The sequence below is a fragment of the Equus przewalskii genome, chromosome 2, assembly GCF_037783145.1.
Source record: "Equus przewalskii isolate Varuska chromosome 2, EquPr2, whole genome shotgun sequence".
Taxonomy (NCBI): Eukaryota; Metazoa; Chordata; class Mammalia; order Perissodactyla; family Equidae; genus Equus; species Equus przewalskii.
The window spans coordinates 28,635,717-28,654,826 of NC_091832.1; the positions used below are offsets into that span (position 1 = coordinate 28,635,717).

The 19,110-nt window shown below is 52.8% G+C and overlaps 2 protein-coding genes across 5 annotated transcripts in view; both read right to left on the reverse strand.

The window, feature by feature from the left end:
* On the reverse strand, nucleotides 1-1,357 carry SFN (stratifin). The gene has a single exon (XM_008519474.2). The coding sequence runs from the start codon at nucleotides 1,243-1,245 to the stop codon at nucleotides 499-501; it is 747 nt and encodes a 248-aa protein (XP_008517696.2). The 5' UTR covers nucleotides 1,246-1,357; the 3' UTR covers nucleotides 1-498.
* Nucleotides 1,358-4,765: 3,408 nt separating this feature from the next.
* The window catches only part of ZDHHC18 (zinc finger DHHC-type palmitoyltransferase 18), a 29,671-nt gene continuing 15,326 nt past the window's right edge, over nucleotides 4,766-19,110 (reverse strand). The window contains exons 3-10 of one of the 4 annotated variants that reach the window (XM_070610597.1): nucleotides 15,060-15,209; nucleotides 13,361-13,498; nucleotides 13,198-13,246; nucleotides 12,634-12,736; nucleotides 10,992-11,104; nucleotides 10,028-10,127; nucleotides 7,570-7,647; nucleotides 6,257-6,991 (exon numbers count right to left, since the gene is read on the reverse strand). In XM_070610597.1, coding sequence (XP_070466698.1) covers nucleotides 7,606-7,647; nucleotides 10,028-10,127; nucleotides 10,992-11,104; nucleotides 12,634-12,736; nucleotides 13,198-13,246; nucleotides 13,361-13,498; nucleotides 15,060-15,209 — 695 coding nt within the window. In that variant the 3' untranslated portion in view covers nucleotides 6,257-6,991; nucleotides 7,570-7,605. Of the gene's footprint in view, nucleotides 4,827-6,256; nucleotides 6,992-7,569; nucleotides 7,648-8,106; nucleotides 10,128-10,991; nucleotides 11,105-12,633; nucleotides 12,737-13,197; nucleotides 13,247-13,360; nucleotides 13,499-15,059; nucleotides 15,210-19,110 lie in introns of those variants that run through there. The other 3 variants (XM_070610599.1, XM_070610595.1, XM_070610598.1) reach the window with 3 other exon arrangements.

Genomic DNA, 19,110 nt, shown 5'->3' on the forward strand with positions numbered 1-19,110 from the left:
GAGTGTCACAGGGGAACTTTATTGAGAGGAAACGTGGTCACACCCAGCAAACAAGCTTTCCCTCTCGTTCTCGGTCTTGCTCTCAGTCTCACTCTCACACACTCAGTCACACAACGCACAGCCTCTGCCACACAGTCCAGTTCTCAGCCACAAGGGTGGGACACTCCTCAATTCCTAAGAGCCAGGCGCAGCAGGAACAGGAGGGAGTCAAGACGGGGGAAGAAGTGGCCCGGTTCTCGGGTGGGGTCTGGAGGAAGGGGGTGCAGAGAGCAGAGGTGGGTGGGATGACCGGTGGTTAGGAGCACCCAACAGCTGCATACGAGTGGGATCCTCTGGCTCCAGGAGGCCTCGGCTCTGCTTATCCCTCTCCGGAGCCTTTCTGAGCTGGGGCAGAGCATCTGGGGAGAAGGGTTGGGCCTCCCACCCCATGCTAGTCCTCTCTGCGGGGGTGGGGGACTGGAGAGGGCAGGGCAGGGCTTGGAGGGTAGCAGGCACGGCTCAGCTCTGGGGCTCCTCGGGAGCCTCGCCGCCCTCTTCCCCGGCGTTGTCTGCCGTCCACAGCGTCAGGTTGTCTCGCAGCAGCTGCATGATGAGGGTGCTGTCTTTGTAGGAGTCCTCGCTGAGGGTGTGCAGGTCAGCCATGGCCTCATCGAAGGTGGTCTTGGCCAGCGAGATGGCCTCCTCAGGGCTGTTGGCGATCTCGTAGTGGAAGACGGAAAAGTTCAGGGCCAAGCCCAGACGGATGGGGTTGGTGGGCGGCATCTCCTTCTTGCTGATGTCCATGGCCTCCTGGTAGGCCGACCGGGCTGAGTCGATGATGCGCTTCTTGTTGTCACCAGTGGCCACCTCGGCTAGGTAGCGGTAGTAGTCGCCCTTCATTTTCAGGTAGAAAACCCGGCTTTCGGCATCACCGGCCTCCTTGATGAGGTGGGTGTCCAGCAGGCCCAGCACAGTGTCACACACACCCCGGAGCTCGGTCTCCACCTTCTCCCGGTATTCTTGCACCTCAGGGCCCTTCTCTTCCGAGCCTTCCTCATTGCCTTTCTGCTCGATACTGGACAGGACTCTCCAGGCAGCCCTCTGGCCACCCACCACATTCTTGTAGGCCACTGAGAGCAGGTTTCGCTCTTCGCAGGATAGCTCCTCACCCTTTTCCACGGCGCTCTTCATGAAGGCTGCCATGTCCTCATAGCGTTCGGCCTGCTCTGCCAACTTGGCCTTCTGGATCAGACTGGCTCTCTCCATGGCTCTAGGGACAGACAGACAGGCGGCGGATGAACTGGCTGTCTTGGGACCAATGCCGGACTCTGTGCCTCTCCGGCTCTCTGCCTGCCTTTTGGCTGGATAGCCTGGCCCACAGAAGGGTGGGGAGGGGCGGAGGGCGGGACTGGGGCCTAGGACCTGCCTCCCTCTTCTCTTCTCCCCACACCCTTTCCGGCTCTTCCTTAAAGGTAAAAGGGCTGGGATGTGGGGGTGAGTCATCAGGACAGTCAGCAGGAGAAATCTGGGTGTTGGCCCCACCTGCACAGGCACCCTTCCAGGCTCCAGGCTGCCCCCTCTTGTTCAGGGCTTCAATTACATGGGTGCCCACATTAGGGAGCTGCCCCAATTTCCCAAATCAGAACCTCCTTCACGGTATCCTTCCAGGGGCTAAGGATGGCTTTAGCCACCTGGCTGCTTCAGCCTAGGCAGATCCCATAAAGCCAGATGCAGGAGGATGGGGTTCCTAATCCTGCCATGTACATTGCCCCCCTTGGTTCAAGTGAGATAATTTATGTTCAGGTAGGGCTGTACAGTTTCCCAAGCACTTTCATATCCATCACCTAATTTAATCCCTGCTATATCTCTGTGAGGTGGGCTGGACTGTGACTACTACCCCCACTTTAGAGATGAGAATACTAAGGTTCAGAGAGGGATGAGATTTGCTCAAGGTCACACAGCTACTAAGTCCTCTGCATCCTACTTCCTTTGGCTTCTCTCCCATTGAGGCCTCTGACTTATGAGCTCCAGGCTGTATTTAGAAGTGAAATCCAAGCTTCTTCAGAGTCTACCAGAAATGGTTCCTTCTCCTAGTCCTCACTCTGCCTCAGGGTCTTGTCCCCTCTGAGCTCCCAGAATGCACAGGTGGCAGCTTTCAGGGTGCCGCTTAATGAGGTGTTTAACGAGTAGCCTCTGACGCTCCAGCCCAGCCTTTGTAATTAGTCACCCAGTAGGTTTGTTGGACACCTTCCCCATCGCAGCACAATTTTCCCTTTCAAGTTGGTGGCCTGTTACCACTTGTTTGAGGACTTATCCTCTACCTCTCCACGCCAGGTCACCTGCCCACTTCAAGCTGCCTGCCGTCATGTATCAGTGGGGCTCATGGAGGGTGGGGGCCCAGCTTGCTGGCTGTCCCACTTTCCTGCCTGACTCAGCTGGCCCTCTGTCAAAGGCTGGGAAGCAGGCCACCTGGGTGCTCAGCCAGTTTGGTTCCCCAGGGGGAACACTAGCAACCTGAAGAGAAAGACAGGACTGAGAAAAAGGAGGTGGCCGTGACACATACCATTTTGTTTTATGGGGCAGCAATCCCAGCTGAGTGCTGTCTCCCCCAGCCCGCCTCTCAGAAGTTTCCCTGTCCCTTCCCTTCGATCATGGCCCCACCTCTGACCCCTGGCAGAGGACTCAGAGATGGAGACTTCTCTGTTGCGAACCTTCTGTCCCTGTTCACTGGGGCGCTGTCCTCATGTCAGCCGAGAGTTTCACCTAAAGGTGCTGGCACAGTGCCTATGAGGGTGGGTTCCTGCTTATCTGCCCCACCCCTAGCCAAAGCTCAGACAGGGCTCATGGGTGGGGCTCACCTCACTGGGATCCAGCCAGCTTAATCCTGGAGCCAGGACCATTTCACAGGCCTGTGCCTCCCTGGGTTCCTCTTGGTGTCTGAACACCCACCCTCCCCTCCTGGAAGGAGGCTGAGGCCAGAACTCAGGCCCAAAGATGAGATCTGCCTCTTTGAAGGAAAAGTAGGGACATGTCTGAGCTGATGCTACAGGTTTTCCAAGGAAGCAGAAGGGACTTTAGGCTTGACATCCCAAAGGCTTTGCTCAAATAAGATCACTGACACAGAAAATAATGGAAAGGAAGTATAGTAAAATAACCAACTTACGGAGCATGTCTTCAGGTAGTGAGACTGCTAGTGATTTTTTTTCCTTTTGATTTTCCTACTCTCTTAAGTCATCAAGGGTGAATATGTGTTATTATTTTATATATATTTTTTTTTGGTGAGGAGGACTGGCCCTGAGTTAACATCTGTTGCCAATCTTCCTCTTTTTTTTTTGAGGAAGATCAGCCCTGAGCCAACATCTCCTGCCAATCCTCCTCTTTTTGCTGAGAAAGACTAACCTTGAGCTTACATCCATGCCCATCTTTCTCTACTTTATATGTAGGATGCCTGCCACAGCATGGCTTGATGAGCAGTATGGGATCAAACAGGCAAACCCTGGGTCGCCAAAGCAGAACGTGCGAACTTAACCAGTGCGCCACCGGGCCGGCCCCGGATATTCCTCTTTTTTACTTGAGGAAGATTGTCACTGAGCAAACATCTCTGCCAATCTTGCCCTATTTTGTATATGGGATGCCGCCACAGTGTGGCTTGATGAGCGGTACGTATGTCCGTGCCTGGGATCTGAACCCGTGAACCCTGGGCTGCCGAAGCACAGTGCGCAAACTTAACCACTATGTCACTGGGCTGGCCCCTGTCTTATTTTTCTGAGAGACAAAATTGCCAAGTATCTTTGGAGTCAGATTACCTGGGTTCAATTCTTACAAGCTGTTGTGGCCTTGGCCAAGTGACTTAACCTCTGTGCGCCTCAGTTTTCTTAAGTGTAAAATGGGGCTTGTTGTAAGGATTAAATGAGTTGATGGAAAGCACTTAGAGTAGATGGTAACTATTATTATGTGAAAAAAATCCACCCAACTTTATTGGTTTAAACATACACACTCAAAGCACTAACACGGAGCTGGGTTCTATGAAATGAGGGAGGGCCCCACACCAGGCCTCAGCTGAAGACCAGACCCTGCCCAACCGGGTTTCCACAGGGGCGAGAAGACGATTGAATTGTCAGATGCGCTCACTCAGCACTGCCTCCTCCCTCTCTGTCTCAGACATTCCTCTGACCCATGCAGGCCCTGGGCCCTCAAGGACCTTCCTTTGTACTAGTCACCCAGCCCAGGCTTTCCCAAGTCTTGGGAGAAAGCTGGAGATCCCAGAATACCAGAAACCCGGAGGGCAGGGCCTGGCAGGCCCAGGAATTTTGGAGTTTCTTCTGTCTCTAGGTTGCATTCTTGTCCTACCACTGAAGCCAGGAGTGGTGGTTCAGGTCACAAGCTCCATGCCCTCAGCATAGCCCTGAGCAAGAGAAGGAAGCCCCTTCCACCCTCCCCTCCCCTGCTGAACCTCAGGGGTAAATCTGGGAGCTGGGCTGCCTGACACCTCTTGCCCGCTCTGGCCTGTTGATCCTGACTCAGTTCCTGTCTCAGGCACCTCCCTTTGCCTCCAGGCCTCCATTTCCCAAGTCCAAGAGCCCAGGCAGGCAGGAGGCAGCAGGCCCTGGCAGGGCACAGAGTTCCACAGTCAGCCGCCTGAGTCAGCAGGACAGCAGCTGGGGATGCAGCCCACGGGGGCTTTCCTTAGCCTGCCTGCAACCTCCCCACCCGTCTGTATAGCATCTATCCTACCAGCAGGCTCAAGGCCTCCAGCCCCATAGACAACCGATCCTTCTTACCTGGTAGTAACAGGCTTTGGATGATTGTGGCACAGAGAAGGCAGCAACCAGTTGCTATCACCTCCACTGAGAACAGAAGACAGGGCTCTGATTGTAGCAGGAGGGACTCTGGTTAGATTCCAGAAAGAACTTCCTAGGAAATTTTTCAGCCTTGGAATGATCAAATTAAACAGGAGACTGGAGGAAGCTATGGCACCTTCTCCCCCTGGTTAGTTGTGAACAAGAGCTCAGTTATCCAGCCAAGAGCTCACTCTACTAATTAACTTTGGGAGGGGATATTAGACTACTCGAAGTGATTCAGCTATCTTGCGTCTTTTTCTCCTCAAGGCACTGCTGTTTAGAGTAGCCTACATCTCCTAGTCCAGTCCAGTCTAGGACATAGTGTGGAATTTTTGGACAGAGAATGGAATGAGGTCAGGGTGTGAGACTGCATCCTAGCTCTGTTATAAGGCCTTGGGCAGGTCCCTTCCTGCCTCCTGGCCTCAGTTTCCCCATCAGGACAAGGAGGACAGCACAGATCATGTCTAAGTCCCTGCTGGCTATGAATGACATTTTCTAACTTTAGGATTCTTCCTTCTGAGAGCCCCTCTTCCTGAAGCAACTGTATTCATTCCTTGGATAATGCAGAAGGGTCAGAGGTCAGGGCAGAGATCAGCTTCAAATCCTGGATTTGCCACTTTCTCAGCTGGGAGACCCAGGGCAACTCCTGCGCCTTCCTTGAGCCTCAGTTCCCTCACCTGTAAGAAGGCTGACATCACCGTCCTCATAGCTTTAGGTGAGAAAAGGGTCCTGGCACTTGGCAACACCTTGCTAAATAGCCACTATGATTTTTTAGCGCTTAGCCCACTGTGTGTGTATCTCAATGTGGGGTGGCACCTGGGGAAAGGGAAGGTTCCATGAGATTGTTACCCTGGGCTGGGCTCAGTTCAGGGGTGTGACAGTCCTAGCCTGGAGTTAAACCTTCTGTCCCAGCCTGGGCTGGGACCTTAGAGAGTTCAGAGGTCAGCTAAGCCCTGAAGGTCTCTGGAACTGAGACCAGGAGTTCTGGAGGGGCAGAGTGAAGAAGATGCCAGCCACTCCTCCTGTGTCACCTCTGGCTTCATCGTGCTTTTTTTTTTTTGAGGAAGATTAGCCCTGAGCTAACATCTGCTGCCAATCCTTCTCTTTTTGCTGAGAAAGACTGGCCCTGAGCTAACATCCATGCCCATCTTCCTCTACTTTATATGTGGGATGCCTACCACAGCATGGTGTGCCAAGCGGTGCCATATCTGCACCTGGGATCCGAACCGGCGAACCCCGGGCTGCCAAACCAGAACGTGCACACTTAACCGCTGTGACACTAGGCCGGCCCATTGTGCGTCTTTTTTAAATCTCCAGCACAGCACTGACCAGCTAGAACAAAGCCAGCAGTGAGGGTGAGCCACGTGCTCTCCTGCACCCTCATCACAGGCCCCACCCCCGGGTCCCAAGTAAAGGTGGCATCAGACAGCCAAGGGTATGGCAAGAGGGAAATCTTTATTTTTGTTAAAAAAGGTACAGGACAGCAGACAAACAGCCCCCGTTGTGGGCTCAGCGGAGTTTCCTAGGCCCAGCCTGGTTTCCTTTAGTCCCTCTGAAGAACAGAGGGCTATCAGAGCCAGCTCAGTCCTTCAGTGCCTGGAGCACAGGGTACAAGCATCCTCCTTGCGTCCTACCTACTCCGGTGGTGGTGGGGGAGGGGGCCGTGGGAACAGTATCAACCCAGCTGTGCTTAGAACAGTCACCAAACTTGTTCAGCAGCGTCATCAACCATCAACACCCCAGACGGCTCCTGAAGAAACCTGCTCAGCTTGACTATGGCTATGCTGGATTCTGGGGGGGCAGGCTGTAAGGCAAGATTCCTAAAAACTCTTGACACCTTACAAATCTGGGGAAGGGGAAGTAAAGTGGAGGAGGAGAGGGCGAGTTTCAGCATAGTATGACATCATTGTGCTGACAGCTGCGTTATGGCTTTCTACACTCTGGCCAGCATGGAGGGGGTGGGGCAAGGAGGCCAGCCCCTGCCCCCTATGGGGGTGCCCTAGAGAGCACACGTGTGGGGCAGGCTTGGGGGCAGACCCTGTAGGCACAGACGGTGGCAGATGGGCCACAGGTTAGGCAGGTGGAGGAGCTGGGTGCCTGGCTCCCCCCAGGCCACTCCTGGAGAGGCAGAAAACAGCGGTCCTCAGGAGTTCCTTAAGCCCCCGTGCACACTGGAGATCCCGGGCAGGACAGCAAAGAAGGAGAAGAGAGAGGGTTAGCGGGACTGGGAGGAGAGAGGAGGCCTGCAGGGGTGCCGGTGGGGACAGGTCCTGCCACAGCATCAGCTTCTTCCCCACAGAAGGGCCAAGGCTCAGGCAGCAGGCAACGAAGCAGAAGAGAAAACGGGCAGGTGAGAGAAAGCTCAGCAGGGACAGAAAGCCAGGACACAAGTGTTAGTGACTGAGGGCCCATGAACACCAGGACACCAGCAGAACAGGCCCAAGCACCTCAGAGCAGGGATGCCATCCTCTCCCCAACCTCACCCTTCACCTCCTGGTCCAGTTGGAGAGCCGCTCTGTGAGAAGCTACTTCCTCAGTCCAGAGCGAGGCTGGGCTCTTCACCCTGCCCCCATGCCCCATCCTTCTGCTTACTGGGGAGCCCTGGGGGCCTACCAGCGCCAGCACACACACCGCACCACACACCAGACAGATGAATGGGCTCCATGGGGTGGGCGAGGCATGCGATGAGGATGAAATGGTGTGTGAGGGGAGCGGGCAGTGCTGGCCAACAGGGGAGATACGGTCTTACCAGCTAACCCTCTGCAAAGAGGCCTGTTAGCTCCCCTTAGGCTGTGCAGGAGATGGCAAAATCCTGACAGGTGTCCTCCTGGGGGAGATACCAGAGAGGTGGGCCAGGGTTATGAGTTGTCTGGCCGGGCCCTGCTGCTCAGGTTGGGGTGGGGGCCAGGGAGGCTCGGGCTCTCAAACTGCAATCTACTGTCTCATAAACATTTTGCTGGCTGAGCTGTCACTGGGGATCAGACAGGAAAGACAGCAAGGAAGAAGAGCTTGGGGGTCTCCAAGCCCCTGAGGCAGGGGAAGGTAGAGGGGATGAAGAAGGGACAGGATAGCCTTCTTGTACACCTATGGGAGCCTAGCCGCAGCCCCCTCTGCTCTGCCTCCAGCAGAGAGACTCCAGCCAGGAGAGGAGACCTTCAGCCAGATCCCTGGGCTGCCTGCCTTTTCTCTGTCTCCCCAGGAAAGACCAAGTTTGGCTGAAAGAAGAGAAGACTGCTAGTTGGGGCCTCAGCAAAGGAAGAGCAAACAAAAACCAAACCAAAGCAAATCACCTCTTAAAAACAAAAGTTTTATTACAAGCAGGAACAAAGAATACTGGCTTAAATAAAAGGCAGGTGGGAGTCCCCTCCTCTAGCCAACTTCTTCCCCACCTCCCAGGGCCACTGCAGCATGGCCCAGGGCCTTGAGACTGGGGCGAAGCTGTTTCTCCCAGGGGGGACCCTCTGTGGTTGCCACTTCTCAGCTGCCTGTGACCCACTCGCCTCTGGAGCAAGGAAGGGCAAGATGCAGGGACTTCCTATGTCACTTTCCAGGGGTTTCAGCCCACTTGAAGGGCCAAAGAGGGGGAGAGAGGGACAATTTCCTATCTATTCTCACAAGAAACTATAGCTTCCAGCAGAAGGACATTCTCTGAACCCCTGGCCCAGATTTAGGCCAACCTTCACTCGCTGCTTGGCCCTCCCTGCTCCTTCCTTCATCTTCTCTGGATGGAGGCCTCCAGGTGGCAGAGACTCCCTGTCCTCTAGGCCCTGGCACTGGATGCCATGCTCAGAGCTTGGAGGAGGGGGCGTGGCTTGTAGGACGGCAGCTGCTCCCCACAGCCATTACACTATCCACCATGCCTGGCCTCAGCCTGTCTGGGCAGGTCCCAGTTGGAAGCCTGACCTGGAGGCTGGGTGGCAGGGGGTGGGGTGGGGGGCGGCTGAGTCCCCAGCCACTGGTTGTCTGAAGTCTGTGGAGGAGGAAAAGATAGGAGGATGGGGACTAAGCCACAGCGGGAGCCCAGGGGTCTCTTGTGACCAATCCATACACTCCCTGTCCCCATGGCTCAGGCTGCTCCTGCTGCTGCCGGCTGACACCCGAGGGGGGATGTGGGGAAGTTGGGAGCCAGCCACATTCATACAAGGGCACACATGAACACACACACACTCACTCACTCACAGCCAGAAAATTCTAGTAACAAACTTATTAAAACCAACTTGCCTCCTGATAACTCTTAACCTGGCACTACACAAATAGCAATGTGGCTGACTTTTTTCTTCTTCTTCCATTTAAAAAATGCTATGTAGAAAAGAGGTCTATAAAATTGTGCAAAATACTTAGCATTAATAAACCCGTTTCAAGTATTGCCAGCATAAGTATAACCTGCCCATCCCCAGACCTGACTTGAGAAAGAGGTGGGGGGGCCAGGCTGGGATCCCTTAGAGAACCCTCCATGGGCACAGAGAGAGGGCAAGGTCCCCACTTCCTAGTGTGCTGCTCAGGAATCATGCAGGAGCTGAGGTCTCGGGTGCCTGGCTGGCTGGTTTGGCTTCCTCTGACACAGGCTGCCCCCAACCCACTCCCAACTCTGCCTTCTCTACCTGGAATCCCAGCTCTATCCTATCGGCCAACTCCATACAAAAAAAACAAAAACAAAAACAGAAGAAAGATCAATAATCGTTACAAAAAGAATGAAGGAGCCCACAAACCAAAGCAGCCCACGGAGGCATCCTCTCTCACAGCCCGCTGTCTGAGCCGACTGCTCACTGGTCCTGCTTCATCCCAGGCCCCTGGCTCAGCAGGGCCCAGCAGCTCCCCCAAGTGGGAGGCCTCTCACTCAGTCCGCACCCTCACTCACACAGGGCTCGCCCTGGCATAGGCAGGGACTTGGCATGGTCCCCTTGGCGGACTCAGGGGCCCTGGCCTCTCTATCCTGTCACTCCTGCCACTGATAACTGGGGGGACCTAGGGCCCAAGGCTGTGGGAACCTGGGTTTGGGGAGCAGACGGTACAGCCATGGAACAGTGTGGGGAAAGCCACGCAGGGTGGGAAATAAATACGAAAAGACTTGAGTCTTTGGCAGCTCTGCTTCCCTCAGGTGGAATGGGGAGGGTCCCAGCAGGTGTGGAGGGCGGCAGGTGAGTGCGCAAGGGCGGACAGGCCAGCAGCTGGCAAGTACTGAGCCCGGTTCAGGGGTGGCCTCCTACCATGCTGGCGTCGGACTTGGCTCCGCAGGCTGGCTCGTCACTTCTGATGGGTGAGGGCAACACGGTGTCGGACTGCACAAACCCCCTCCGGTCAATCAGGCTTCCAAAAAACAAGTGGACACATGAGGGCCCTGCCTGACCCCAGAGCTCCAGGCCAGAGGCTGGATGGCGCAGTCTATCTCCCAGCGAAGGAAAGACCCAGCCGTGGAAAGGCTGAGGAAGGGAAGCTGCTCTCCAGTTGGTGACTCAAGACCCTTCCCTTCTAGAAAGGCCCTCTCTGCACTCTGGATACCTGGCTTTTGGTCACAGAATTTATTCACTGTTAATTCAAACTGGGCTACCTTTCTCTCTGGCTGCCAAGAAGTCAGGCTGTGGGTGAGGGGAAAAGCAGGGATGAAAGGGAGATAGTGTGATTCCTACTGTCCCTCCCCCCCTCAGGCAGGATGGGTAACAGGCATACCGGGCAGAAAGAGGGGGGACGGTGTGGGAAAGTCTAGTTCCCACAGTGGCCACTGCAATTTAACTCCCGTTCTGGCGCTCTGGCACCCCCTGGTGTCGGGACGGATGGAGCGCTGCCCCGCAGGGCTGAGCCACCAGGGTTCTCTTTGGTCAGGAGGGAGGATGGAGGCCCCACCCAGTGCGGCCATCAACTCAAGGGCGGCCAAAACATTAATTGCGGTAATTCCTGGGAGTAAGATTACATGTGATATCTAATACTCTTCTTTTTTATATTTTATACTTAATTTTTTCTACAATGAGCACATGTGATTAAAAATTACAACTCTCCACAGAATTCCTTTACATGACAAATGCCCTCATCTGCATTCAGCAGGGGATTGTGGACAGAGGGAACCTGTGGTGTGGGGAGAGGTCTGCTGATTCCAGAACCTCTTTGAGAGGTGTGGACTCACTCCCAATGGCCAGGCCAGGCCCTGTGACCGCTCCCCTGAGCCCCCTGGCTTACCTGGGAGGTAGGGGGCCACAGAGCACAGCACAGCAGTTGGTGATTATACTTTTATGGCTGTAGGGATTGACGGAGGCCTCACCGCCCCTCTTGCTGGACCACGAGCCTTTGATCTACAAGCAGGAAGGAGGTCTGGGTCAGGCACCCGCCTTCGCTTCGCTTTTCTAGGAGGGAGGTCTAGAGGCTGGGGAAAACCGGAAAATTCTGAAACCAATTCTGGCTAGACTACTGGAGGGGACATGTCTTTAACCCAAGCCGTTCAGTGAGAATGTGGGGGACTGCTGGATGTCGAGGGGCAGCCAGCAGAGAGCAGGAGCTCCCAACCAGGACAGAGAAGAGCCAAAGAGAAGTCTCCAAAGGAAACTTTTTGGGTGTGTCCTCCCCTCTCTGGCTGGCCACCTATGAAGGGGGCTAGAACAAGGGCACAGGGCTCAGGCAGGCTGACCTGGCTGTGAACCCTGGCCCTGCCAGTGACTCACTGCATGACCCTGGACAGATCACCACTTCTCTGAGTCTCAATCCTCAGCTGAAGAACAGGGAACTCTCTGAAAGCACGGCTGGGGCATTAGATGAAACCCTGCCCACGCTAGCTCTGTGCAGCTGGCTATGGAAGGCACTGAGGAGTTCAGCAGTAAGGGATACCTGCTTGACCTTAAGCCAGAGTTTTCCAAACTTATTTGGCCATAACACCCCTTTCTGCTTATTAATCCCTAGTAATATCTTGCAGAACAGCACCCAGGAAATCGCCTTGAGAGATGCTGTCTGATGTCATTTCTTCTCTGTATCTATCACCCAGCATATGATCCTTTATCATGTATGTTAAGTTTTGTTTCCATGAATGAGAGGCTGAGGTCAGGGAATGTATTTTCTGTTGGGTGATGGGCCTCTGAGCAGTATCAGGTGGCAGGCCCTGGAACAGATATTCTCATTTGCTTTTTTATTGTTAGGGAGGACGTGAAGGGGAGGTCACGTCTGGCCCAGGGCAGGGCCCACAATGGGTGCTCAAACAATGCTTGTTGGTGGAAGTCTGCAAGGAAGCAGGTAGGGAGGGTTGATGGAGTCTCCTGGTCCTGTCCTGGTTGCCCCCTCAATAAGCAGGCCTCAGGGAGCCCCAGAGACACCCTGAGAACAGTCACATCTCTGCTAACCACAAGTGCAGTGTGTGGGGCACAGCAAGCATAGCCATGGCTTCTAGGTGCAACCCTGGCTCTGTCCCTGGGGAAAATAACTCAGCCATCAAATGGAGAAAAAGCATCCCTGTTCCTTGTGCCTCAGAGTTGGCAAAAGGACTCCAAGAGATGGTGGGAACTGAAAGAACTCTGGAAACGGTAATGTGCAGGCCAAATGTTAATGAATGTTATGGTGTGAGTGCTGCTCTTGTGAAGTTAGGGAGAAAGCAACTTGGGGGCCCTAGGAGCCTGCACCAAGGGGCCGAGGCAGGTGGGGGCCTCAGAAGACTGCACTGGGTCTCCCAGGGCAGAGCCGTGAGCACTGGCAGATGTATGGCTGCCTTCTGTCTCCACCCATGTCTCCCCAGCAGTCCACGAGTCAGGACTTCCCTGAGGCCACTCCAGGCTCCCTCAGCCCTGCGCCCTTCTGAGGATCCTGCCCAGGAATGAGGGGTTGCGCCAGCCTTACTCACATCTTCATTAGTTGTCAGGTTGGAGGCGACGAGGTAAGTGTGAAACCCTGAGAGGCCCAGGATGGACCAGATGGAGAAGAAGCAGATCACCAACTCCAGCACAGTGAGCAGGGCAGTCAAGGACCCTACGGGATGAGGGCTGGGAGCCTCGCCTGCACCTAGGAGTTGGCCACACCCAGCCTTTCTCACCTATCCTTCCACACAGCTATTTCCCCAGAAAGGAAATAAGGTTGTAATCTTCCTGTGGCCCATTCACCACTTCTCAACAGGATCGCCTCCTGGGCTCCAAGGTGGGTTCAGGAGCCCCCTTCAAGAGCCCAGGGAGCTTGGTGTCTTAAGGGAAGACAGGGACTGAGGCTCCTGAGAGTTCTCGGCCACCCCAGCCCCACAACAGCCTATCAGCTCTCGCCCGGGCATGAACAGAAGCAGCTGGGATATGGGATTCTAGAGGACAAATATCGGTTCTCCACCACTCCCCTCTGTTTACAGGATGAGGTGTGGGAACCCGCCCCAGTGAAGGGGCCTCAGTTCCTACCAGGGCGTCCACTAGCCCACAAAGGATATCTCGCTGGTGTCTCCTTCAGAGTGGAGAGGAAGTTGCTTCCCTGAGAGCCTGGGAGGAAGAAACAGAAGGCACAGTTCAGAGGGACAGTGACCACAGCCCCTTGACCTGGCTGAGCCTGCTGGCCAGCCCCTCCCACTCACCCCTGCCCCTAGCCCAACTCACGCAGCGTCAGGTGGGTGACCACACAGGCGAAGATGAAGGCCGTCAGGAACGAGAGGGAGAGAATAAACGCATAGAAGAAGCGGTAGTTCCGTCTCCCCACACAGTTGCCCACCCAAGGGCAGTGATGGTCAAACCGTTCTGGAAAAGGGCCAGGGGAGATGGGTTAGCGCCAGCCTGGCCTGCAGCCAGCACAGGTGTTTACAGAGGCCTCATGCCACAGCTGGGGCCTTCCTATCCCCTCACTCTCTCGGCACCAGCCGACCCTCAGTTCCTCCGGCACTCCTGCTCCTGTCCTCTGTACACCGGATCCCACTGCCTCACACATTCTTTCCTGTCACTTTGTCTCTTTACCTGGTTGAGGGTAATTCCTCCTCCATGTCTCAGCTGCAGACCTACTTCCTTCAGAAAGTCTCTTCTGACCCCAGACAAGGTGAGGCCCCTGCTATCTGCCCTGTTGCCCTGGCCCTTATCTTCTGCAGCTCTTTGCCCACGTGTGTTTACACACTTATTTACCATGGGCAGACTGGCCAGTGAGCCATCCTCAATAGTAAACTCCATGAGGGGCCTGTGCTGGCCTCACACTGAGCTGAATCCCAGGGTCCAGCAGTGCCTGGCACAAAGAAGATACACAAAAAGTACTTGTTGCCTGGTTTATGACCCTGGCCACATGTCAGCACCCAATGACCCCATTCCCTTGCTCAGAACTAGTGGCCCAGGGACAGCTGGGCTGCTACAGAACCCATGGAGAACGGGCATCAGAGACCCGGTCAGAGGGCTGAGCTCACCCCAGCGCTATGTCACCAGGGGTGGGGTCACACTCACACTGAGGAAGAAAGTCCCCTTTGGGAATGCGGGTTACAAGCACACTGCAGGCCTCACGCCAAGGCCAGCGCCCTTTACAGGGGGTGGGTAGGGCAGATTCTCAGAGATGAATGACACCCACTGAGTCACCCGCTTCACTGCCTGCCGTCACGGGGTGTTCCCCACAGTACTCTTGCTCAGACATTGCTGAGCTAGCGTGATGAGCTCACTACCCTGGGGACCATGCACAGTCACTGTGGCTTAGCTCACCTGGGTCCTCTCGCATAGCATTTCCCTTACGACACCCTCCCAGGGGCATACCCTTGGTCCCCATCAAAGCTGCCTGGCCTCTGGAGAGCAGGGAGAGGGGACAAAACAGTCTCTGGGTCCCCAGTGACCAGTGCAGTTGTGGGTCAGGAGCTCAGCTTCCCATCCTGGCTACATCCTCTCCACTTCACCAGCTTAAACTCTGTTCTCAGATTCTTGTCCCTCCCAAACCCTAGGAATCAGATCAAAGTATTCTAGGATAGCTGGCCTGGGCTACTGGATGGTACATAATTCTCTTTTTGGCTCAAATGTATCTAGAATGTTAGTGCTCCAATCTCTGGTTCCTGGGAACCTAGACCTACTGAGGATCAGGTTGAGGCCTGGGAAAAGGGTTCAGGGCCTCTCTGCGTCCACCCCACACTTCAGAGCTGGGGGAAGGAATCCACCAGACCTGGGCTGAAGCCAAGACACCACTGGTCACACTCAGAGCCCCTCCCCATGGTCCCTCCTCAGTCAGAGCAATCTGGGTGAACCAGCCTGGATATTTCGGACACACTGCCCACTCCCTGTCTCCAGGGCTCCATCTCTCTCTCAGGGCTCCCCACATCCCTCTCTGCTGCCTCCCACTCACCCACACAGTTGTCGCAGACACTGCAGTGTGAGGTCCGGGGTGGCCGAAACATCTTGCAGGTGAAGCAGTACTTCAGCTTCACTATCTGCCCATTGATCATCACCTCCCGGGTCCGAGGCGGTGGCCGGTATGTGGAACTGCCTGTGTTGTCTGAGGATGGGAGGAGAGAAAGATGGGGGATGTTCAAGCCCAGAGCCAGGAGCCCCAGCCGGGGGAAGCCACTGCTGCCTGGCTGGGACAAGAGGAGCCTCAGGGGAACTGTTTCTGGGGAACAATTGTTGGGGTAAAATGCCAGCCTAAGGTGGGGACAAATACTACGAGGTGCTATCCCCTTACTGAGACTTGCTGTGTGCCAAGCACTGCGCTAAAGCTTTCCATACCAGCTCACACACCACTGGCCTCACACCACTCTGAGGAGGGCTAGCAGAGAAGGGGGCCCCAGGAAGGCCTAGTAAGGTTTATCTGCATCTGCTCAAGCCCAGATCTAAGTTCCAGTTCCCAGGAGGCTCAGGAGACGGAGGGACAAAGTCAGCAATGCTATGAGGAGACAGATCCAGAATGTGGGATGTCTACAACACTACTGGCCTGATCTCTAACAAAAGTCAAGTCACTTACAAAAAGAGAGGAGAGATGGTTCTAAATTAAGAAAGATTTAGGAGACGTAAACAAATGTAATGCATGATCCTAGATCGGATCCTGTTTTGAAAAACAAGACACAGCAATAAAAGACATTTGGAGGGCAACTGGGGGAAAATGACTATGGATTCAAAATATGGGAACTATTAATTTTCCTAGATGTGACAATGGAATTACAGTTATGTAGCAGGCTGTCCTTGGATTTTGAAGATACATGTTGAAGTATTTATAAGTAAAGTATCTATGATGTCTATAACTTACTATAAAATGGTTTAATAAGAATTATATAGGGGCTGGCCTGGTGGCACAGCGGTTAAGTGCACACATTCCGCTTCTCAGTGGCCTGGGGTTTGCCGGTTCAGATCCCGGGTGCGGACATCGCACCGCTTGGCAAGCCATGCTGTGGCAGGCATCCCACGTATAAAGGAGAGGAAGATGAGCATGGATGTTAGCTCAGGGCCAGCTTTCCTCAGCAAAAAGAGGAGGATTGGCAGCAGTTTAGCTCAGGGCTCATTTTCCTCAAAAAAAAAGAAAAAAAAAAGAATTATATGTATACAGTCATGTGCTGCGTAACAATGTTTTGGTAAACAACAGACCACATATATGATGGTGGTCCTATAAGATTAGTACCATACAGCCTAGGTGTGTAGTAGGCTGTACCATCTAGGTTTGTGTAAGTACACTCTGTAATTTTTGCACAATGATGAAATCACCAATGTTTTCTTAGAACATATCCCCATTGTTAAGCAATGCATGACTGTATATGTATATATACGATACAAATAAAATACACTAGTAACAACTATGAAATCTAGAAGGAGAACATACAGGAATTTGTTGTAATAATTCTTCCCACTTTTCTGTATGTTTGAAATTTTTCATAATAAAAATTTTAAGAGAAAAAGAAATGTAGAGATATATCCATGAATTGGACAAGTCAATATTAGAAAAGGATTTATTCTCCCTAAATTAATCTGTAGATTCAACATAATCCCAGTCAAAAATCCCTGTAGATTTCTTTTTTTTTTTTGAGGAAGATGAGCCCTGAGCTAACTACTGCCAATCCTCCTCGTTTTGCTGAGGAAGACTGGCCCTGAGCTAACATCCATGCCCATCTTCCTCTACTTTACATGAGGGATGCCTACCACAGCATGGCTTGCCAAGCAGTGCCATGTCCTCACCGCGGATCCGAACCGGTGAACTCCGGGCCGCCAAGAAGTGGAACGTGAGAACTTAACTGCTGCGCCACCGGGCCGGCCCCCCTGTAGATTTTTTTTTGTAGAAATTGACAAACTCAATCTAAAATTCATATGGAAACGCAAAGAGCAAAGAATGGCCAAGGCACTCTTGAAGAATAAAGCTAGAGGATTTATATGACTAGATATCAAGACTTACGATAAAGCTATAGTACTTAAGACAGCTGGGTTTGGGTGCAAGGGTAGAAACGCTGACCAATGGAACAGAGAAGAGAATTCACAAACACATCCAGTACATCTATGATCATGTGGTTTAAGGCAAGTGCAACACTGCGATGCAGTGAAAGAAGAGGGTCTTCTCCCCATAAACAGTGCTGGGTCCACTGGATGCACAAATGTATCTGCACCCTGCCTCCCACCAATCACAAATTCAATTTCAGATGGATTAAAACTCTAAATGAAAAAGTTTTAGATAAAAAAAAAATAGGAGAACGACTTCACAACTCTGGAGCAGACTTCTTAAACAAGACACAAACGGGCTGATCATAAGAGAGCGATTTGATAACCTGCATTGTACCAAAATTAAGAACTTCTGTTCATCTAAAGATATCATAAAAGAATAAAAAGGTGACCTTAAAGACAAATATGGGGGCCAGGCCCGTGCTGAGTGGTTAAAGTTCTGCGTGCTCTGCTTTGGCCAGCTCGGGTTCGTGGGTTCAGATCCCAGGTGCAGAACTACTCCACTCATCAGCCATGCTGTAGTGGCATCCCACATACAAAGTAGAGGTGGATCGGCACAGGCGTCAGCTCAGGGCTAATCTTCCTCAAGCAAAAAAAAGAGGAAGACTGGCACAGATGTTAGCTCAGGGCTAATCTTCCTCAAGCAAAGAAAGAGGAAGATTGGCAATAGATGTTAGCTCAAGGTGAGTCTTCCTTAGTGAAAAAAACAAAACAAAACAAACAAGGACAAATACAGTGTGATTTCACTCATATGTGGAAGATAAACAAACACAGAGATAAGGAGAACAGACTGGTGGTTACCAGAGGGGAAACGGGGTGGGGAAGGGTAAAAGGGGTAAAGGGGCACATGTGTACAGTGATGCCTGGAACCTAGACTTTTGGTAGTGAACATGATGCAGTCTATACAGAAACTGAAATGTACACCTAAAATTTACACAATGCGGGGCTGGCCCTGTGGCTGAATGGTTAAGTTCACGTGCTCTGCTTCAGTGGCCCCAGGCTTCACCAGTTCGGATCCTGGGCATGGACCTAGCACCACTCATTAAGCCATGCTGAGGTGGTGTCCCACATAGCACAATGAGGAGGACCTACAAGTAGAATATATAACTATGTACTGGGGGGCTTTGGGGAGAAGAAGAAAAAAAGGCTGGCAACAGATGTTAGCTCAGGTGCCAATCTTTAAATTAATTAATTAATTAAATTTATACAATGTTGCAAACCAATGTGACCTCAATAAAATTTTTCTTTTTTTTTTGAGGAAGATTAACCCTGAGCTAACATCTGCCATCAATCCTCTTCTTTTTGCTGAGGAAGACTGGCCCTGAGCTAACATCTGTGCCCATCTTCCTCTACTTTATACATGGGATGCCTACCACAGCATGGCATGCCAAGCGGTCCCATGTCCACACCTGGGATCCGAACTGGTGAACCCTGGGCCGCCGAAGCAGAATGTGGGAACTTAACGGCTGCACCACCAGGCTGGCCCCTAAAATTGTTTTTTTAAAAAAGGTGACCTTCAGAGTAGGAGAAGACATTTATAATATGTTTATCTGACAAAAGACAAAGGATTTGGACCCAGAACATATAAAGAATTCCTGGGGCTGGCCCCATGGCCGAGTGGTTAAGTTCGCGCACTCTGCTTCAGCGGCCCAGAGTTTCGGCAGGTGGGATCCTGGGCGCAGACATAGCACCGCTCATCAGGCCATGCTGAGGCAGCGTCCCACATGCCACAACTAGAAGGACCCACAACTAAAATACACAACTATGTACTGGGGGGACTTGGGGAGAAAAAGCAGGAAAAAACCAAAAAGATTGGCAACAGTTGTTAGCTCAGGTGCCAATCTTTTAAAAAAAAGAATTCCTATAAGTCAGTAAGAAAAAGTCAGACAGCTGAATTCAAATGTGGACAGAAGATTCAAACCAGCATTTCATAAAAGAAGCTGTCCCAACAGCTAATAAATACACGAAAAGGTCATCAA

Bases quoted from the DNA above. Each gene is read 5' to 3' on its own strand.
- SFN (XM_008519474.2), bottom strand. From the start codon at position 1,245: ATGGAGAGAGCCAGTCTGATCCAGAAGGCCAAGTTGGCAGAGCAGGCC.